The sequence below is a fragment of the Nycticebus coucang genome, chromosome 10 (genome assembly GCF_027406575.1).
Source record: "Nycticebus coucang isolate mNycCou1 chromosome 10, mNycCou1.pri, whole genome shotgun sequence".
NCBI lineage: Eukaryota > Metazoa > Chordata > Mammalia > Primates > Lorisidae > Nycticebus > Nycticebus coucang.
Genome location: NC_069789.1, coordinates 80,042,174 through 80,064,880, shown reverse-complemented (window position 1 = coordinate 80,064,880; position 22,707 = coordinate 80,042,174). Strand labels below are relative to the sequence as shown.

General features: G+C 45.9%; 1 protein-coding gene and 1 pseudogene across 1 annotated transcript; one reads left to right on the top strand and one right to left on the bottom strand.

The window, feature by feature from the left end:
- Window positions 1-6,216: 6,216 nt before the first annotated feature.
- On the bottom strand, window positions 6,217-21,971 carry LOC128596446 (NACHT, LRR and PYD domains-containing protein 4-like). Its single transcript, XM_053606075.1, is given in 11 exon segments — window positions 6,217-6,310; window positions 8,462-8,632; window positions 9,645-9,718; window positions 11,158-11,225; window positions 13,762-13,873; window positions 16,209-16,290; window positions 17,359-17,654; window positions 17,656-17,709; window positions 17,711-18,431; window positions 18,433-18,889; window positions 21,701-21,971. Coding segments are annotated over 11 exon segments (2,304 nt in total). The 5' UTR covers window positions 21,876-21,971.
- On the top strand, window positions 13,457-14,260 carry LOC128596895 (single-strand selective monofunctional uracil DNA glycosylase-like; annotated as a pseudogene).
- Window positions 21,972-22,707: the final 736 nt, after the last annotated feature.

The following is a 22,707-nucleotide window of genomic DNA, read 5'->3' as shown; positions in this document are numbered from 1 at the left end:
ATCATGACAAATGATTTTTCATCTACCCAGTTACACAAACCAGAAACTTCATTATCCTAGCTTCTATCTTCTTACTCTCCCTTTTATTTTACTTATTTACTTGACTCCACTTTAGAAACGCCCATTGTTCTACTCTCCAAATCATTCCCACCACCATACTTCACTCTATCATCATCTCTCCCCCGGGTTACTACCACGGCTTCCTCACTGGCCTCCTGCCTCTAGTTTCAGTCTTCCTTTACCCTCCTAACACAACGAGCCCTTTAAAATCTAGAGCCAATTACAGCACTTTTCTGCTCAGAATCCCATAATGACTCCTTATGCACAGGGCAAAGTTGGGTACTATTTGCATGGTGACAGAAGGAGACAATTCCAATGTCCATATCTAGGAAAATGGCCACTCAGCACACCCGAGTATCCACACTGAGGGCAGGGGGAAGTGTGGTGCTGGCTGCAAACTTCCCCCGTCTTAAACCAACATCCAAAATCCAGACTGTGTGCACAGTGGATCACTCTTTTTTGAAGAAGAGATTCTCTGTAGATTCCCCAGTGTGATCCGAGGAAACATGCCAGACTGTCCCACAAAAAGCAAAAGGAAAGACAAGGCTGGGCTCAGTGGGTCACACCTGTAATCCTACCACGGTGGGAAGCTGAGGCAGGTGGAGTGCTTGAGCTCAGGAATTGGAAACCAGCTTGAACTGGAAATCCCTTCTCTATTTAAAAAAAAAAAAAAAAAAATAGAAAAATTAGCCAGGGCTCGCAGCATACACCCTGTAGTCCCAGCTACTTTGGAGGGTAAGCTACTTGTGGCCAAGAGAATGAGGTTGCTGTGAGCTATGACTCCATGGCCCTTTACCCAGGGAACAGAGTGAGACTCTGTCTCAGAAAAAAATAAAAAAGGAAAGACAAAAGGGAAGGAAGAAGTTGATAGAAAATAGAAAGTAAGTCGCAGCTGTGATTTTCAATAGTGACAACTAAAACTCCAAGTAACAAATCTAGAGATGGCAGCTCTGACCGCTGTCTAGTGAGAAGCCTACTAATGCTTCATCCATCCTACCAGTAAAATGGACCGAGGGTCAACTCTATAAAGAAAACCTGCAGGGATGAAGGGGCAGTGATTCACTGCGTCTTCTGTAAAATAAAACCTTTGGCAGCAACACGAGAGAAAGATACAAAATTATCTAACAAAAGGCATGCTTCACATTTCAAGTCTCTGTCTTCATTTATGAAATAAAATAGCAACCCGCCTTAGAGGAGTATTCACTTAGACTCATAGTAAATTATGCACCACTGTGTCAGGGATTAGCGCACTATGAAACATTATTGATTAAACCAATTAAACTTTATTAGCATAATTGATCTGAGTATTCACATTCAGATGAACTTTGTGGACTCTTTACATAATCCTGAAGAGAGATTTCTTCCTTTTTTTTTGACAGTCTCACTATGTCGCCCTCAGTAGAGTGCAGGGACGTCACAGCTCACAACCTCAACTCTTGGGCTCAAGCTATTCTCTTGCCTCCGCCTCCCAAGTAGCTGCAACTACAGGTACCCGCCACAACACCCGGCTATTTTTTGGTTGCAGTTGTTATTGTTGTTTAGCTGGCCCAGGTTGGGCTTGAACCTGCCAGCCTCGGTGTGTGTCGCTGGCGCCCTATTTTCTGAGCTATGGGTGCCGACCCAGGAGAGATTTCTTTTAGACAATTCCACTGGCCGAAGAGGAAATTCCTTTCCTCCAAGCTCCATGACATTGCTTTGTGGGACTTTGACCCACAACAGTAAGACCCACCAACACAGCAACAATGTCACACTGAGTTTCCCAAGTACTGTGGGTTTGCGTGGGAAAGGGGTGCTCAGACGATAACTGAGTGGAGTCACTGTGGCTGTTGTGGGTGCTGCCTGCTAAATGTAATATTTCAGTCATGACGGTCTGGTCTGCATTTCAAGAGGAGAACCCAGGCCTCTGAGGGTTCCTAAAGATCAATAGTAAGGGGCAAGAAGTGGGAAAACATGAACCCGAAGCACCTGCGGCATGCATCAGCCACGAGGAGAGGTGGGGCTTTTGTGGTGCTGGCTGGTGCTATGGACTTGCTATACTCTCTGGTGGTGTCTCTGCAGGAGAGGCATCATGGAGCCACCGGGCCACTCATGTGGCCAATGAGCAGGGTGTCAGGGACTACCACAGGAAGACCAGACCTGTGGTGCAAGCACAGGATAGGCAGAACCAATGGCCTTGTGTGTTGGTATCATTTATGTCCCGGGGACCACTGAGTGTCACAGGAATCTAGATATTCCATATGGAACTGAATGGCCAGCAGGTGCCGCAGGCAGGCCCATGGCTGAGGGGGGTCCTCCTTTGAGCATCACTGTCCCTGGGCTCCTGAGGATGAGTGAAGAACCCACAGGTCCTCAGGACACAGGTGGAGCACAACAGTGCCGAGAGCCACCAGGTGGCTATAATAAACCAGTTTGCTCCCTAGAGAGGACAAGGGCTTTTGCAGAACAAAGGTCACTATTGAGTGGGGGAGCTCATTGGAGAGGGTCAGTGAGTTGGCCACGGCCAGGTGGGTGAGAGTTGTGTGTGGCCCTAATCCTAAGGCCGGGCAGGATTAGAGAGACATTATGGAGGAACACAAGGACACTGGCCAGAGTCCCGACCGTGATCAAGAGAGGAAAGATGGTTTTCAGAGCCACTACCCCTACGGTTCTTAGGCTACTGTACTGAGACTGCATGGCAGGGACTGCAGAGCCAGCTGGGCTGGTGATGACTGCACCACGCTTGGGCTCTCATGTCAGAAAAGTATTCCAGTCTTTCTCCTTGAAAAAGGAGGCATTGGGCTTGGCGCCTGTGGCTCAAGCGGCTAAGGCGCCAGCCACATACACCTGAGCTGGCGGGTTCAAATCCAGCCCGGGCCCCCCAAACAACAATGACGGCTGCAACCAAAAAATAGCCGGGCGTTGTGGCAGGCGCCTGTAGTCCCAGCTACTTGGGAGGTGGAGGTAGGAGAAAGGCTTGAGTCTAAGAGTTGGAGGTTGCTGTGAGCTGTGATGCCACAGCACTCTATCCAGGGGGACAGCTTGAGGCTCTGTCTCAAAAAACAAAGAAAAAGAAAAAGGAGACATGGACATAGTCCACAGAACAGGCTCACCTGGAGAATAATGCCTATCTCCGATTTCACAGTTTACCATTATTTTGTAATTATTTCTATTCTCATGCCACCAAAACCTGTAATTCAGGAACCACGTGTCTCTTTCCACAGTGAGGTGACATGAGAAGCATTAAATGAACCTGCACCTTCCACATGTGTAGTGAGGGTCTGGGATAAGGAGGCAAAGCTGCACACCGACAGTTCATAACCTTCCTGGGCACCATATTAATATCTGCATGTAAGACAATGATGTGGAAAAGTCAACTATCATGCTGAAATCATAAGATCATCCAACTCCCTGTGAGACAATTGTCACCTCTTCAGAACGCGACGCTCTTTACTGGAGTGACTGGACATAGACATTGTTTCTAAATCTCAGCTCTCTAGAGGCACAAGAGGACCCTAAAGTGTTCTGAAGTATCAAATTCAGAACGTGAGAATGTACCCAGTGACCAAAAATAATAACTGGACAGGTTCGGCGCCTGTAGCTCAGCGGCTAGGGCGCCAGCCACATACACTGGAGCTGGCAGGTTTGAATCCAGCCCGGCCCCGGCCAAACAACAACCAAAAAATAGCCGGGCGTTGTGGCGGGCACCTGTAGTCCCAGCTACTTGGGAGGCTGAGGCAAGAGATCTCTTAAGCCTGAGAGTCTGAGGGTGCTATGAGCTGTGACGTGACAGCACTCTACTGCAATGGCACTCTACCGAGGATAACATAGTGAGACTGTCTCAGAAAAAAAAAAAAATAAGCCAAGCGGAGAGAGACAAACACTAGTGATCTCATTTACAGTAAGATCTAAAAAAGTTGAACTCCTGGAAGCAGGTATAATGGTGGTCACCAAAGCCTGGAGGGAATGGAAGATGAGGATCATAAGACACAGGGCTTAGGTTAAACAGGAGGAATAAGTTCATGAGCTCTACTGCACATCACGGTGACTGTTGTTCACATTTTTAAATTGCTGAAATTTTAGCACCACGAGAAATAAGGGATATGCTAATCAGCTTGATTTCCACATGTATTCCATTCCACAATGTATACATACATTAAAACTTGTATACCAAATAAAATGCTTTTGCTTTTATTCTGTCCATGATGCAATACACACGCATACATGTATCTTGCTAAACAAATCATTCTGCAAGTTCTCCCACTGTTTACCCATGTTGTATACACACAAATGCATTCTTCTGGGAGTATTTTCATTTTGTTAGTGTTAATATACACACACATATGCATGTGTTTCTATATAAGTATCAGATAGACTAAGTGAAAACAACTTGCAGATTAGTGTAGCTAGTGTGACATCTTTTATGTGATTAAAATAATCCCAATGCTGTGTTGTTGAAAGATATAGTCAAGTGTTGAGTAGGGCGCTGGTCCCATATGCTGGAGGTGGTGGGTTCAAACCCAGCCCCGGCCAAAAAAAAAAAAAAGAAAGATATAGTCAAGTGTTAATACTATGTAAAAACATATGGATGATACTGGAAGATATCTGTGAGTTATGTGGGGGAATTAGGGGTATGAGTACAGGTTTGGTGGTAAAAGGGACCTTTGCCTTTATGTGTAGTGTTAGGGGAATGGGCAGGTCATATATTTCTAAATTTTAACATACTTCTAAAGTTCTTCCATTAGGCAAGAGGAAGACCCGAGTTGGAGTCTTGGTAGGACTAACAAAGAGTGCCCACGTTGGACCAGCCTTCCCAGTGCGCCCCAGGAAGCCAGGATCCTTGCAAGTCAGCACACAGGGAGGACCACAGTTCCTTCTGTCCACACTCTTGCACCAGTCACCAGCAACAGGTTCTGTTTTAAGATTATCCAAAGTGGGCTCAGTGCCTGTGGCTCAAGCAGCTAAGGCACCAGTCACATACACCTGAGCTGGAGGGTTCGAATCCAGCCCAGGCCCCCCAAACAACAATGACAGCTGCAACCAAAAAATAGCCCGGCATTGTGGCAGGCGCCTGTGGTCACAGCTACTTGGGAGGCAGAGGCAGGAGAAAGGCTTGAGTCTAAGAGTTGGAGGTTGCTGTGAGCTATGATGCCACAGCACTCTAGCCAGGGCGACAGCTTGAGGCTCTGTCTAAAAAAAAGAAAATTATCTAAAGTGTGTTTTAAGATATAAGACTGCAAATTAGCACTTCTGTGGAAAATAGTATAGAGACTCTTCAAAAAACTAAAAGCAGACCTACCGTGCTCTCCTGCAATCCCACTACTGGGTATCTACCCACAGCAGCAGAAGTCATTTTATCAAAAAGACACATGCACCCATGTGTTCATCACAGCACAGTTCACGATTACCAAGATGTGGAACCAACTCAAGTGTCCATCAATTTATGAGTGGATTAAAAAAATGTAGGATGTATATATATTTAAATAACATCCACATAAGTATATATGCGCCCACAAACCAGGGAGCACTACTTAGCTACAAAAAGGAGTAAAATAATGTCTTTCACAGCAACTTGGATGGAACTAGAGACCATTATCCTAAGTGAAGTATCTCAGGAATGGAAAAACAAACACCACATGTCCTCACTAATAATTGGGAACTAAGTGATGGGTACACATAGGCACAAAGATATAAAAGCACATTGGAGACTTGAGAAGAGGGGAGGTTTGAAAGTGGGTAAGGGATAAAAACTTACCCATTAGGCACAATGAACATGACCGTGGTGACATGCTGAAAGCTGGGACATCAGTGTTACTGCAATGTATCCATGCAAAGAAAATATTTGTACCCCCTTAATATTTTGAAATAAAAAAAGGGATAAAAAGATCTAATGCTTTATTGAGTGTTTATAATGTCTTTGAGAGACAGTAGAAATTTTACCACAAAGCTCTTTCAGTGGTTTATGCAAGGCCAAAGAGCAAATAAAAATATGCATTTTATGAAATAGATCGGAATGGAGAACCAGGGAGATCACATCTTGGAGCATCAGAGGTTTGTAATATGTGGATACAGGGTGCCATGAGGAAAAGCCCTGATTCCAGGTCTGTGCAGGTGACCCTGAGTCAGAATGAGTCCAGGTTCCATGAAATCAGGGAACTACCGCTGTGTCCCGTCTCTGCTTCACCAAATGCCTGTGATTGTCAAGTGCGGATTTCTCTCTTCCACGGCTGTCAGAAGTATCTGGGTTTCTTCATCAACACTAGTTTTTGGCAGTCTGGTAAGATATAAAAAAAGGGGGGCCTCTATGTTTAATTCACATGATTTCTGCATCTCATCTTCCTCCACTATCTCCCCCAGGACAAACCTAGGAGACCATGGTGCTGCTTCCAAAGGGAAAGACATATCCACCCCAGTTGAGGTGCTAATACATAGATCAAAAAAAATCCATAGATCTAAAAAAACCCCAAAAAACAAAAACCAAACCTTGATTTTGAGCCTTGCTCTTTTGTCCATTTCTATGGTATAAATTCTCTAATACCATCACAGCCAATTTCAAGCTGCCAACTTGCTGTCACTACAAACCAAGTTATGAAGAGGTGCACACAACGGGACCTCACCAGCTTGTGGGTGCTGCGTCTAACATGTTACCGGACCGAATAAATGTCTAGAATTGGTAACAGAAAACACCACTTCCACGTAAACATTAGGGATTGGAAATGTGCAGGGGAAAAGGCTGAAGCTATTTTTACTTGAAAAGATAACGTTATCCGAGTGCCTGGTCCTGGCCCCGTGCTTAGGCTTCTATGTGAGTATCTCGTTAAGCTTTCACCCCCTTATGGGACACCATTACCGTCCTGATCTGTGGTGAAGATGCCGAGGATATGCTGTGAACTGGCCCAACGTCACAAAACTAGAAAGTGGTATGGACAGGAAATGGATCACAGAAATGCAATTTCAGAGTCCCCACACTTATACATCACACTACATTGTCACTTTGAATCAGACAAAAGATTCAAGGATTACCACGTCTGGGCTCTTCCGTGGATTCAGCAACCCCTGTCTTTGTTTGCTACCTGTTTATTTGCAACTGTCCGTTCTCGTAGATGAGCCCACCTTGGTGAAGCCGTGAGAGATTGGAGGCAGAGCAGGTGCAAACTCACATACATGGTTTCATCATTTTTTATACAGTTCAATATATATTTTCACAATTACTGTGTAAAATAATTACCCCTATTTTGCACACGGAAGACTGATCATTGGAGAGGGCAAATGCCTTGCCCAGGGTTACAGGACTAAATATGGAAAAGCTAGAATCCAAACACAGGCTTCCGTGACAGAAAACAACAGACAGTGCGAGTCTTTCCACGTCATCAAACTCTGGCACTACCTGTTCTGAACCGTCCCCAAAATTTAAATTGAGAAGGAAATAGTGCCAAGTCTCCAACATTTTTAGATGAAGATTTATAAGAATGAACTTTAAGGAAACAAATGTGTCTTTGTAAGAGGGAAAATAAGTGAATGATCTTTCGCGCTGGAGTTTATGATAATTTTAACCCAACATCTTATATTTCTGTTTTCTAGAAGTTAAAGGCCTGATCACTGCCTGTGATTGCCTTGATCTCAGATTGCTTTGAAAAACAGGTAGGGAAAAATGAATGAGAAAGCTAAATACTTAGCATTATATAGTTACCTAATAAAATGTAGAATTATAATATACATAACTTATATTAATTACAAATATAAAATCCATGCTTATAAATGAACCTAAGTTATATATTTTTATACTGCAAATCAACATATCACTTATCATTTATATTTGCAAATATAAGATATTTACAAATGTAAATTACATTTACAAATATAAGAATAACTTATATTTACAAATTTAAGTATTTATGGCTATTTTTATTTTCTTGAGACAGAGTCTTACTTTATCGCCTTCAGTAGAGTGCTGTGGCGTCATAGCTCACAGCAACCTCCAACTCCTGGGCTTAGGCCAATTCTCTCACCTCAGCCTCCTGAGTAGCTGGGACTACAGACACCCGCCACAACGCCCGACTATTCTTTTGTTGCAATTTGGCGGGGGCCGGGTTCAAACCCACCACCCTCGGTTTATGGGGTCAGTGCCCTACCCACTGAGCCACAGGTGCTGCCCGGAATGTAAGTATTTATGAATGATGATTTACATTATAATAGTACCAAATGTCACATTTACTGGGCACTCCCCATTCCCGAGGCACTGTGGTGAGTGAGGGCTCTATAGCCATAATCTCTAACCAATACACTGACCCCAAGATAGGGAACATGATTTGCGTTTTAATGCAACGTGATTAGCTGGCAAGAATTGTGCATTTTAGGTTGCAGGCAATCCCTTCTTAGACCCCAGCACTCTTCCCACCACTAAGAAAAAGGGACCCCAGCTCACCCAAGAACCCACAGAGGACACTCTGGGTATTTCAGGGCCTCACAGAGCACAGCCACCCCGCTGTGGTCCAAGGTGTTCAGGGTCAGGTCCAGCACCCGTAGGGTCCTACTGTTGGTGAGAGCGGAATAGAGGTCCCTGCAGCAGGCACTGGTCAACCCACAGTCCTTCAACCTGCAATGAAAAGACACACAATGGGAAGCAGCCCCACCCTCAGGTGGAGGTGGGATGTGGGCGAGACACGAAGCGAAGGCTCATCCTGTCGCCTCTGAGCACGGGGTCTTACCATCCAGCGTGTATAGCATCAGATTATTCCTTATGGGCCCCACTGTCCATTCTTCTCTGTAGCCACACCCATGGCAATGTGACTGGACAGCCTATTCCACTCAGAGTCATTAAAATCTAATCCCCAGGCCAAGAATCTGGAGCACCCCATTTATCCCCCATTCTATGACTGCAAGAGAAGAATATTCAGACTAAGTGAAGGCAAGAGGTGGTGCAGGGCTTGGCACCTATGGCTCAAGCAGCTAGGACACTAGCCACATACACCGGAGCTGGTGGGTTCAAATCCAGCCCAGGCCTGCCAAACAACAATGACAACTACAACCAAAAAAAAAAGCCAGGCATTGTGGCAGGCACCCGTAATCATAGCTACTTGGGAAGCTGAGGAAAGAAAATCACTTAAGCCTAAGAGTTGGAGGTTGCTGTCAGCTGTGATGCCATAGCACTCTACTGAGGGCAAGAAAGTAAAACTCTGCCTCTAAAAACGAAAAAAAAAAAAGATCCATAACACCTTTAAGGCAGGATCCTTTTTAAAATTTTCGGATTAATATGAGAGTACAAATGATTAGTTTACAATGTTTGCCTTTGTTAGGGAAGGTCCCTGATGGAGTTGTGTCCTGCACCCAGGAGGTGTGCCATGTATCCTTACATCACGCCCGTTAGGTGGGAGCACACCAATCCTCTTCCCTCATTCCCCCTCCCCCAACTTGAATTGAGTTTTTCTCTTGTGTGAGCGTGTGATCCTTTACTGGCTTCATATTAGTATTGAGTACATTAGCTACTTACTTTCAATTCTTGTGATACTTTACTTAGAAGAATGTGTTTCAACTCCATCCAAGTTAATACAAAAGATGTAAAGTCTCCAGCCTTGTTATGGCTGAACAGTATTCCATGGTACACATACACCAGTTTATTAGCCCGTTCCTGGGTTGATGGGCACTTGGGTTGTTTCCTCCTCTTATAAATATGGAAACTGAGCTGCAATGAACAACCTAGCACAAACGTTAACATGGGATATTTTCTTTCCTTCTGTTTACAGAGGAGCAAATTGAATCTGAAATTAAATGTCTTGCTCAAGAATGCAGAGGATACACACACAAAAAACAAATACCACGTGTTCTCACGGACAGTGGGAGCTAAAAAATTCACACGCACAGGCTAAGAGCTGGAGGTGTTGAAAGATGGGAGTGAGGCAGGGTTGGGGTGATGGTAAGAAATGACAAAATGGGCACAATGTGTGTTATGCAGGTGATGGATCTCCTAAAAAGCCCTGACTTCATCACTATGCCTCTTGCACATGAAACAAGTGTATGGTGCCCCATGATCATATTAATGTACACAGCTATGATTTAATAAAAATAAAAAAAAGGAAAATAAATAAATAAATAAATAAAGTAATACATAAAAAAAATTACAAAAGGCAAAAAGACGTAAGTCTGTACACAGTGAATCTTGGACTAAAGATTAAACTCATGTCTTTTTGACGTTTAAGCTTTATGTATTAAAACCTCAGCCATGTGGCCCCCCTTTAGTGGGCAGAGAGGGGGAAGGAAGAAGGGGGGGAGAAGGGAAAATAGAAGGAAGGAAGGAGGGTGTGGGAGTCTCGGTGTGCGACACATCTTTTGGGGGCAAGACACAATTATAAGAGGGACTTTACCTAACAAATGCAATCAGCATAACCTGGTTTCTTGTACCCTCTATGAATCCCCAACAATAAAAAAAAAAAATGTTGGGCGGCACCTGTGGCTCAGTCGGTAAGGCGCCGGCCCCATATACCGAGGGTGGTGGGTTCAAACCCGGCCCCGGCCAAACTGCAAAAAAAACAAAAACTAGCCGGGCATTGTGGCAGGCGCCTGTAGTCCCAGCTACTTGGGAGGCTGAGGCAAGAGAATCGCTTAAGCCCATGAGTTGGAGATTGCTGTGAGCTGTGTGAGGCCATAGCACTCTACCGAGGGCCATAAAGTGAGACTCTGTCTCTACAAAAAAAAAATGTGGGGTGGTACCTGTGGCTCAAAGGGGTAGGGCGCCGGCCCCATATGTCGGAGGTGGTGGGTTCAAACCCAGCCCTGGCCAGAAACTGCAAAAAAAAAAAAAAAATGTGGGGCAGCGCCTGTGGTTCAGTGGGTAGGGCACCAGCCCCATATACCAAGGGTGGCAGGTTCAAACCCAGCCCCGGCCAACCTGCAACAAAAAATAGCCCGGCATTGTGGCAGGCACCTATAGTACCAACTACTCGGGAGGCTGAGGCAAGAGAATTGCCTAAATCCAGAAATTGGAGGTTGCTGTGAGCTATGACACCAAAGCACTCTACCAAGGGTGATAAAGTGAGCCTCTGTCTCTCAAAAAATATTTTTTTTCAACATTAGTAATTTAGAAAAAGTAAATTAAAAAAACAATAAGATGCTGTTACAGCTCACATCCATGACGATGGCTATCATAAGAAGTACTGGCAAAGATGTGAAGAAACTGGAGCCCTCATACATTGCTAATGGGAATAGAAAATGGTAAAGCCATAGAAAATAACTTGATGTTTCCTCCAAAATTTAAACATGGATTTGCTATGCAACACAGCAATTCTATAGGCATAAGCCCAAAGGAATTGAAAACAAGTGTTTAAACATGAATGTTCATAGATCCTTATTCAGAATCCCCAAATGTTCATCAATGGAAGACTAGACGAACGAAGTGTGGTATTCCATATACAATGGAATGTTATTTAGTCGTAAAAAAGAATAAAGTGCTGACACATAGTACATTCTGAAAAACTGTGAGAGCATTTTGTTAAATGAAAGGAAGCCACTCACCAAAAGACCACATGCTATATAATTCAATTTATGAGATGTTCAAAATACAAAAAGCCATTAGGACTGAGTGATACCCAGGGACCAGGGAGACAGGGAACGGGGAGTAAGTGAGGGCTATGTGGTTTTCTTTTTAAGGTGATGAAAACATTCTAAAATTAGGTAATTGGCCAGGTACAGTGGTTCGTGCCTATAATCCCAGCATTCTGGGAGACTGAGGTGGGTGAATTGCTTGAGCTCAGGAGTTCAAGACCAGCCTGAGCAAGAGCGAGACCCCGTCTCTACTAAAAATAGAAAAAACTAGCCAGGTGTGGTGGCAGGCGCCTATACTCTCAGCTACTCAGAAGGCTGAGGCAAAAGGATCGCTTGAGCCCAAGATTGTGAGGTGGCTATAGCTAGGATGACACCGCAGCACACTACCTAAGGCACAGAGTGAGACTATGTAAAAAAAAAAAAAATTAAAAATTAAAAGGGATAATATTAGATAGTTGTGGTTGCCCATCTGTGTGAAAATATACCAAGGCCACTAAATTGTTGATTTTAAAAGCATACATTTTGAGGTCTGGGGTTATCAAAGATGTTATTACAAAGAATGGGCTTGGGTCTTTGCGTGTTGGTTGCTGGCAGCCCACAGACCCAGCTGCATGGAGAAGCATCTGAATGTGCGTGCACCAAAGTAAACAGAAGATAAGTGTTAGAGGGGGGTCCCAATTTAACTGCAAAAAAAACAAAAAATGCTTGAAATATAACAGATACTGAAAGGTGCACAAATGAACGTCAAGTGCCAACCGACGAATTGCATAAACGTAATGCTATTGTGTTACCAGCGTCCAGGCCAAGAAACAGTGTGCATATTGCCTCCTGCCTCCCTGTTCCTATCACTCTTCTCACTCTAGTGCTAGTTTCGCCTATCTTTGAACTTTATATAAATAAAACTGCATGATACACTCGAGTCTGGCCCATTTCTATCAATAATGTCTAAGAGTCATCCAAATTTCTGCATATGAATTTTTGCTCATGGCAGATCATTCATTCCCATAAGAATATAACCACAGGATTCTCATCTAACTTACGATAGCAAGTATTTCCACTTTGCAGGTATTCTGAAAACCTGTCGTGAACATTTTGGTACCTGTCTTTCAACAAACCACTATCTATAGAATTTCTAGGTGAATACAATATGTCAGAATCTATGAAATAGGCAAACCATTTTCCACAGTGGTTATAGCAATTGAGAAACTTTAACTTCCATAGCCTATTCTTAAGTTCCCAGGAAGTTAACTTTGCACAAAAATAATAGAAAAAAAAGAAAAGTAGACATATTAACAAGTATATACAATCCTTTCTAGAATCAAATCAGTGCTCCTGATGAAAGTAGAGACTTACACGAATTCTTCTATGTTGCACATTGACAAGCTCAAGGCTTTACAAAACATCTTCATGTCATCAGGGGAAAAATTTACATTGTGGGGGTTCAAATATTTCAAGTCTGGGCTGTGAGAAAGCACCTCAAAGAAAACACTACTTCCGACTCAGTCAACAGACATTTATGGTACACTAGCCATGCAACAGGGCTATCCTGGTGGCTCAGGATGCAAGGATAAGAAGTGGCCTTTCTCTTCTGGAAGTTGTTGGTGGCAATGCACTCCCCAGTAAAATGGTGGAGAGAAAGGTGACAACGCATGGCTGTGCCCCAGGCTTTCCTAGCGGTGGCCCTCCATGAGCTCCTAGTACCTCAATGGAGCCCTCAGCCTGCCCTCAAAGCTTGGCTGAGGGCTTCTTGGAGGATGAGCTTCGGCTCAACGCTGAGCTGAGCCAGCTGCAGTTTTCAGAGCCAGTGGGCATCATCTACAATCCTGTGGAGTATGAGTGGGAGCCACATCGCAGCTATGTGACTCGCTACTGCCAGGGTCCCAAGCAAGTGCTCTTCCTGGGATGAACCCGGGACCTTTTGGCATGGCCCAGACTGGGGTGCCCTTTGGGGAAGTGAGCATGGTCCGGGACTGGTTGGGCATTGGGGGGGCCTTTGCTGACTCCTCCCCAAGAGCACCCTAAATGACCAGTGCTAGGACCGGAGTGCCCACAGTCAGAAGTGAGCGGTGCCCGATTCTGGGGCTTTTTCCAGAACCTTTGTGGACAACCTGAGGTCTTCTTCCATCACTGCTTTGTCCACAATCTGTGTCCACTGCTATTCCTGACTCCCAGTGGGCGCAACCTCACTCCTGCCGAGCTGCCTGCCAAGCAGCGAGAACAGCTTCTTGGGATCTGTGATGCGGCCCTTTGCCGGCAGGTGCAGCTGCTGGGGGTGCGGCTGGTGGTGGGAGTGGGGCGACTAGTGGAGCAGCGGGCACAGCAGGCTCTCTCAGGGCTAATGCCAGAGGTCCAGGTGGAGGGGCTGCTGCACCCCTCTCCCCGTAACCCACAGGCCAACAAGGGTTGGGAGGCAGTGGCCAAGGAGAAACTGAATGAGTTGGGGCTGCTGTCCCTGCTATCAAAATGAGAACCCCTGGGGCCAGGCATAGGACATGTTCAAGGTCTCCAGGTCATTTTTGCGCAAGCAGAAGACAAAACACTCCCTGGACTAGAGCCAAAAGGTCCTCTTGGGCTCCCCGGTGGCTGGGAAACATGCTCTCTGATCTGTTGACTGTCTACCAACCTGCCGTGGCAGTTTTGATACTACTCCAGTTCACCCTCCTGATCCTTGCTTTTTTCACCACCCTTTGAGCATTGCCCCTGTGTGGTATCTCATTCCACAGAGAATCAGAAGGGGGGCTTTGTGGCACTTGCAGACTGCTCTACCTCACCATTTCCTTGGGAAACTATTCAGCGGAGAGTGACCCAAACAGTGACTTCTAAGGTCATATTTGCTGTTTCAGATGAAATACCATGCCAAGATCCTTACCATCCTTACAGAACAGCGTCCTGCTGCTGACTCCTTCTCTCAGGGTCAGGACAAAGCATAGGACATGATATTAAGATGGAACTGATTATGGGAAGCCAGGCCTGGACCAGACAGAGAATTCAGTGTTGTGGAATGGGAAGGATAGAAGACCTGGATTTTTTTTTTTTTTTTTCATTTTGAGATAGTCTTGTTTTGTCGCCCGCAGCAGAGTGCTATGGCATCATAACACACAGCAACCTCAAACTCTTGGGCTTAAAGAAATTCTTTTGCCTCAGCCTCCCAAGTAGCTGGGACTACGGGCACCCGCCACAACGCCCAGCCATTTTTTTTTTTTTTTTCTGAGACGGGGTCTTGCTCTTGCTGAGGCTGGTCTTAAACTTGTGAGCTCAGGCAATCCATCTGCCTTGGCCTCCCAAGTGCTGGAATTGCAGGCATGAGCCACTGCTCCTGTCCTGATAAGACCTGGATTTTCATCTCAGCTTTGATGGACTTGTGAACTTCCTGATGGACAACTGGTTAGCCTCAGGATTCCTCCTCACAAGTAGGGGATGCCTACTCCTGAGGTAGGTGTGAGGATTAACCGAGATAACACTGGCGAGCGCCTTGCCCAGGCCTGGCGCACAGCTCCTATTTACATACTCTTCTTGTATTCTTGCCTCTGGTTTGGGAACTCACTGCACAGCACTACAAGGGGAGCCCCCCTGCACTCTGAAGACTTTGCTAGGAGGAGTTTGGGCTTCCACCTGTGGCCAGGGTGAGGAACAAATTCTTGCCCTGCCAGAGATGGGACCATGGACCAGTGGCTATGAAAACACAGCTTGCAATTTTTTCAGTTTAAGCATTAAAAGCTCCTAAACAAAAAAAAAAAGAAAGAAAGAAAACACTACTTCCGGGCAGTCCCTATGGCTCAAAAGAGTAGGGCACTGGCCCCATATACCAGAGGCAGTGGGTTCAAACCCAGCCCTGGCCAAAAAAAAAAAAAAAAAACACTACTTCCACCAGAAAGGGAAACACGATTTAGCCTACAAAAAAGCAAAGCAAGTTTCACCTACGTTTCCTCTAAGGAGGCCTGAGCATCTGTCTTTGGCTATCTCTTATAACCCATAATTAATTCATTCTCTAATTTTACAGCCCAGTCACATCCTTGTCATTTTAGTTGTCATAATTAGGAGGAAGCTACTGGTAGCGAGTGGGCAGAGGTCAGGGATGCTTCTCAATATCCTGCTGCAACACACTCCAAACAAAGAAGGATCTCGAACAAAAAAGTCAGTACCAAGACTGAGAAATTCTACTCTAAATTTGAATTCTTCACTTACACAATCAGCCTCAGCTCAGAGCTAACTTGGTTGACATGGATTTGTTATTTCCACAATACTCACAAGTCAAAGCATCTTCAACTTACTGAAGCTTTTCAAGGTGACAGGTGGGTGTCTCAGCTGATTGCACAAAATCTCCAGAACAGTTTGGCAGAAGTCAGTGTTTATTTTTTTTTACTTTTTTATTTTTTTGTAGGGACAGAGTCTCACTTTACTGCCCTTGGTAGAGTGCCGTGGCATCACACGGCTCACAGCAACCTCCAGCTCTTGGGCTTACGCGATTCTCTGGCCTCAGCCTCCCGAGCAGCTGGGACTACAGGCGCCCGCCACAATGCCTGGCTATTTTTTTGTTGCAGTTTGGCTGGGGCTGGGTTTGAACCCACCACCCTCGGTATATGGGGCCGGCGCCCTACTCACTGAGCCACAGGCGCTGCCCAGAAGTCAGTGTTTATTATTTCCAATTCTTTGAGGTGCTCATTGGTCGTGAACACAGAGAAAATGCAATGCCAATGAATGACATTGCTACTTGACCTGTGATCAAGAAGAAAGGACGTGCTCTCTATAGGTGAACAGTGAACACAAGCCCCTCCCCACAGGCACACAGGACACGCTGTCTCCCTGTACAGAAGACTTCTGAGTCAGAGTCTCCTTTGACTAGGGAGAATAGGGTCATTTGGGTAAGGTCACCCTACATTACTGGTACTCCCCCTGGGGTGGGGTGGACCCCAGGGGACATATGGAGGTCCTTTTGGTTATTACTGCTTAAGGGAGGGGTACTTCTGGCATCTTGTGGACAGAGGACAGAATGATTCTAAACATTCTGTAATACACAGGAAGCCCCCCCCAAAGAAACCCAGGATAGCCCCCCAAATATCAACAGTGCTGAAGCTGAGAAATGCTGCGTCATATCCACAACACAAGGTCTTCTGCAAGATGGCTGAGGCTCCTAACCACACAACCTTTGGGCGGCTTGCTAGACTTCTTTGCCTTGGTTTCCTTATCTGTAACATCACTGTAGAATCCACCCTGAGCTCAGGACTTCAAGACCAGCCTGAGCAAGAGTGAGACCCCATCTCTACTGAAAAGACAAAAAGTAGCCAGGCACTGTGGCAGATGCCTATAGTCGCAGCCACTTCGGAGTCCGAGGCAGGAGGATCACTGGAGCACAAGAGTTTGAAGTTACTGTGACCTATGATGCCAGGGCACTATGCCCAGGGTGACAGAGTGAAACGCAGCCTCAAAAAAACAAAAAGAAAAGCTTGCGTGTGGTCCCATAGGAACTGTGTAGGTACTAATTATGTGGATGGATCAGCTGTGTTTGAGAAAGGTAGGATACACATCACGTGATTCTCAGGATCCATCCTTACAATATGACTATGAACACCATCCCCACTCTATGTGATGAGTCCACTGAAGCTAAGAAAAGACAAGTCTCAGGCAACGAAATGGCCAGAACATCTAGTGAGTCTCACTGGGACTCGAACTAAAGCTCGTTGGATGCAAAGGAGAGACCCCTACCATGATCCTCCACTTAGCAAAACCCACTTGAGAATACGGACAGATTCTGAGACGGGGTAGAAAGTCATTGACTGGACTTACCTACAGCCATGTCCATTCTCCTCAATGACTTTTGGGACTGAAAACGAAAGTCTCCTCAAGCCAGAGCAGTATTCTAAGTAGTAGACACAAACCACCAAGTCATTATTGATAGAAGAATTAATGTCTTGGAGGACGTTCACTACCTCCCTCATGAAGGCCTTATCCTCCATTTCAAAAAGACAGTAAAACAACGACAGGAAATCAGTGTGCCGGGGAAGACCTTGGCATTCTCCTAAGTTCTTCAGGATCTGGTGAAATTGCTGCCTTATCTCTTTGGACGGTTGGAAGCCAAAAAAACGTGTCTATCTTTTCTTGTTCCTTTTCATTTAAAAAGCCAAATACGAAACTTCCCCCAATAAATCCAACGTGCTTTCTTTACTTTCTTCAGGTGGGCAGCCAGTAGTGTCTCTCTGCACCTGACGGCCGGGTTGGGATGGTCGCAGAACTCTTGTATGCTCGAGCGCGCGAATGTGTAGGAGCTCTCTGTGCGTTGCAGGAAAATGTTGGTATCCAGCAATGCAGGGACATCCGAGTCCGCTATCCCATTTCTCCTGAGATTCTCATCATTAAACTCAAACACATTGGTCCACATGCCCTCTACAGCCAGGGAACACAGGCCTCTCAGCTGGACCTGGCTCTGCAGACTTGGACAACCAGCGTCCTTGCCAGTGAACGGGTTCAAGATGAAAGAGGCATACAGAGAGGTGAGACGTCAGCAGATGGGGGCCAGATCTCTGCCTTTCTCCATCGCTTGCTTCAGACGGGTGCCCATAACCCAGCTAATGAGGGGGACATGGCACAGGGAATACCTCTGTGCGTTCTCTCTTACAAAACAGAAAGCCTCCACAGCTCTATTCCTGCTTGGGAATAAATAGTGGAAATAGGTCTCTATTTCCCCCTCACTGAATCCGGACAGCGTTACGAGTTCTGGGCACACCAGCCGAGCCTGAAGCTCCGCTGGGCACACGGGCGTCACTGCGACCAGCAGTGAGGCCTCTGGGAGCATCTTCTTCCACAGCAAACCACTCAGCAGCACCCGGACCGGCTGCTGCTTCATCCAGTCACTGCCCAGCTGACTCAGGTTCACTCAAGTCACATTTCAGTTCTTCAAAGCTGTCGATGATGAACAAGAGTTTCTCTGGCTGGGACACGATCTCTGTGATAGGAGCAGGTGAAGGGTAAGGCCAGTTCCTGGACATCAGATCAGCCAAGCTGGTCTCCTTCAACTGCCTGAGTTCTCAGCAGCAGAAGTAGAACACGTAGAGCAATCTGTCCTGATAGAGGCTGCCCTCTGCCCAGCCCAGGACCAGCTTTATCAGAAGTGTAGATTTTCCGATGCCTTGTGCTCCTTGCAAGATGGTGGTACGTGACTGCTGCCCAGGTTCTTTGGCAGCAAAAAGGAGGTACAAATATTTGAGTTCTTCTGCTCTGAGATGCTCACCAAAACATTCAAAAAAGTCAGTGATGGATTTGCTGGTGCAAAGGCTGCTGAATTTATTCTTAACATACCCTCTACAGATCTTTTTGTGTTCTGAGTCACTGAGAGGAAAACAAATGAAAAAATGGTGTGTCAAATATGCAAAGTAACAGTAACATCTTATACCAGGGTAAGTATAAATCATGACCCTTAAGACGATATTGCTGAAAGATCAGAGCTTCTCTGCCATGAACTTCTGCTTGTTCAATATGAAAATTTATATATACGTGACAGTGATTTAGAATCTTTTTCTTTTTGAGACCAAGTTTTACTAGGTCGCCCTCGGTAGACTACTATGGCATCACAGCTCACAGCAACCTCAAACTCTTGGGCTTAAGTGATTCCCTTGCCTCAGCCTCCCAAGTAGCTGGGGCAACAGGCACCTGCCACAGTGCCTGTCTATATTTTTGTTGCAGTTGTTTACCTGGCCCAGGCAGGGCTCAAACCCGCTACCCTTGGTGTATGTGGCCGGTGCCATAACCACTGTGCTACAGGCGCTGAGTGATTTTGAATCTTATTAAGGCTTGGTGCCTTTAGCTCAGTGCTTAAGGTGCTGGCCACATGTACCAGAGCTGATGGGTTCAAACCTGGTTGGGGCCTGCTAAACAATAATACCAAAAAATAGCCAGGTGTGGCAGGCACCTGTAGTCCCAGCTGCTGGGAGGCTGAAGCAAGAGAATCACTTGAGCACAAGAGTCTGAGGTTGCTGTGAGCTGTGATGCCACAGCACTCTACCAAGGGTGAGATGTGATACTGTGCCCCCCCCGCACCCCCCCAAAAGAATCTTATTAAGCACTGGCACTCTATGGATGTTTTAAGCAAACACATGATTACACCAGTTAAGCCCAGATAGTTGTACGATATACAGCAAGTGTTAACTGCTGGTCAAATCCAGATTTTCTATGATACAACTTCACCTTTAAGCAGTGATTTTCAACCCGTGTGCTGTGAGAGGATCTTAGTGTGCCATGAACATTTTTAAAGATTGTTAATTATTTTCTTTCTTTTTTTTTAAGACACAGAGTCTTACTTTGTCGCCCTCGGTAAAGTGCCGTGGCGTCACAGCTCACAGCAACCTCCAGCTGTTGGGCTTAGGTGAGTCTCTTGCCTCAGCCTCCCGAGTAGGTAGGACTACAGGCACCTGCCACAACTCCCGGCTATTTTTTTGTTGTAGTTTCACCGGGGCTAGGATCAAACCCGTCACCCTCAGTATATGGGGCCAGCGCCCTACTCAGGCGCTGCCCAGTCGTTAATTATTTTCAAAAGTAGTTCAAAGCACAGTAAGTATATTCTTTTTTTTTTTTTTGATCAAACTAAATTGTGCTGCAGAGGTTTAACTATAGGTTCAATTGTGCCATAAGGGCGGCACCTATGGCTCAGTCGGTAGGGCGCAGGCCCCATATATCGAGGGTGGCGGGTTCAAACCCCGCCCCGGCCAAACTGCAACCAAAAAATAGCCGGGCGTTGTGGCGGGCGCCTGTAGTCCCAGCTACTCGGGAGGCTGAGGCAAGAGAATCACTTAAGCCCAGGAGTTGGAGGTTGCTGTGAGCTGTGTGAGGCCACGGCACTGTACTGAGGGCCATAAAGTGAGACTCTGTCTCTTAAAAAAAAAAAGTTTGAAGAACACTGCCTTAGGTGCCTGTGGCTCAGTGAGTAGGGCGCCAGATCCATATACCAACGGTGGTGGGTTTGAACCCGGCCCTGGGCAAACTGCAACAAAAACATAGCTGGGCGTTGTGGTGGGCACCTGTAGTCCCAGCTACTTGGGAGGCTGAGGCAAGACAATCACCTAAGCCCAGGAGTTGGAGGTTGCTGTGAGATGCCCCGGCACTCTACCAAGAGAGATGGAGGGAGGAGAGGAGGGGAGGGAAAAGGAAAAGGAAAGGAAGAAAGAAAGACATTGTCTTAGAGTTTCTGGCTTGGATGCAAGCTCTCAGCTTAGAGTAAAAATTATGGTGACTTGGGCGGCGCCTGTGGCTCAGTGAGTAGGGTGCCGGCCCCATATGCCGAGGGTGGCAGGTTCAAACCCAGCCCCGGCCAAACTGCAACCAAAAAATAGCCGGGCGTTGTGGCGGGCGCCTGTAGTCCCAGCTGCTCGGGAGGCTGAGGCAAGAGAATCGCTTAAGCCCAGGAGTTGGAGGTTGCTGTGAGCCGTGTGACGCCACGGCACTCTACCCGAGGGCGGTACAGTGAGACTCTGTCTCTACAAAAAAAAAAAAAAAAAAATTATGGTGACCTGAAAGAAAAACACTAGTATAGTCTAGCAAGGAGGAGAGGAGAGAGAGGGGCAGGAAGAAGAGAGAGTGGAGGAAGGAGGAGGGAGGGGGCAGAGTGAGGAAGGAGAAGAGAAGGGGAGGAGGGAGAAGGGAGCAGATGGAAAGGAGAGAGGAGCGGGGAGAGGGTGAGGCAGGGGGGAGGGGAAGGGAGGAGGGAAAGGGGAGCAGGGAAGGGTGGGGCAGGAAGGTGATTGGTGGGATTTCACCTAATGTGCACCATATGAGGGTGTTCAGCAGCCCTCTGGGTGAAGGGCTCAGCTAGAACTTGAACTTTACCTTAGAAATGAAAACAGTATAACCTAAACTTTGTACCCTCATATTAATCTGAAATAAAAACAAAAGAAAATTCAAAAGAAAAAAATATATTATTGGTGATCCATATAAAGGTACAATACAGGTTAGGACACATCATCCACCTACATTTTGCCACAAAAGCCAGCAGGTCTAACGGTAATTTGCTACCTACAAGAATAATATTTTCTCATAGCACATTCTGTCCCTGTGGCAGACAGGCACAGAAACCATCTACCAAAAGAGGAGGTGAGAATCACCTTAAGTAGCCTGGGCCCTTCCCCACAGACTCACTCACCTGTGCATTCTCTCTGGACCTTATCACAGAGACCTTGCCTGTCCATCCTGTGAAATATCCTTAAGGTCCAATTCCATGCTTGCTGTGCCTTATATTGCTGGATGAGGTTGGCCAGTTCTTCCCAGGATGATTTTTTCACTTTGGTCCAGGAAATTTGCTCGAGTTCAGGTCTCATAGTCACTTGCTTAAAATGCTCCTTAAATTTTTTGAACTCCTTCTCAGTGAGCTCCTCTAGATACCCTATGAGCCCAAAATCAGAGAAGAAAGATGGCACCACATCAAAACCAATCTCCAGAGAGACAGTAATGGGGGGAAGATGAGAAGGAGAAACTGTGGTAAATTCAAGGTAGTACCAAGTTACTAAAAATGAATGGATCAAGATCACTAATATCTTGCTACTTTGGGAAGTGGCATGAGGATGAGGACATGAGGATGAGGACACGAAGTCCTTTAACTGGATTCATCTCACATTCTCTTTGTTTCTTGAGACAGAGTCTAACTCTATCATCTGAGTAGAGTACTATGGCATCACAGCTCACAGCAACCTCAAACTTGTAGGTGCAAATGATTCTCTTCCCTCCACCTACTGGGTACCTGGAATTACAGACACCTGCCACAACACCTGGCTAGTTTTTCTAATTTTAGTAGAGACTAGCTCTCACTCTTGCTGAGGCTGGTCTCAAACTCCTAAGCTCAAAGGATCCACCAGCCTCAGACACCCAGAGTGCTGAGATTACAGGCATGAGCCACTGCGCCAGCTTCATCTCACTCTCATTGAGATGGTCATTGAAACAGTGAAATTCTTAAGCCCAAGAATTTGAGGTTGCTGTGAGCTGTGACACCACAGCATTCTACCGAGAGTGACAAAATGAGATTCCAGCTAAAAAAAGAAAAAAAGAAGAAACACCCAGATATCTACCTCACAGCTTATAGATCAATCAAGTCTGAATGGGTTATAGACCTAAATGAAAAATGTAGAACTATAAAAATTCTAAAAGAAAACATAG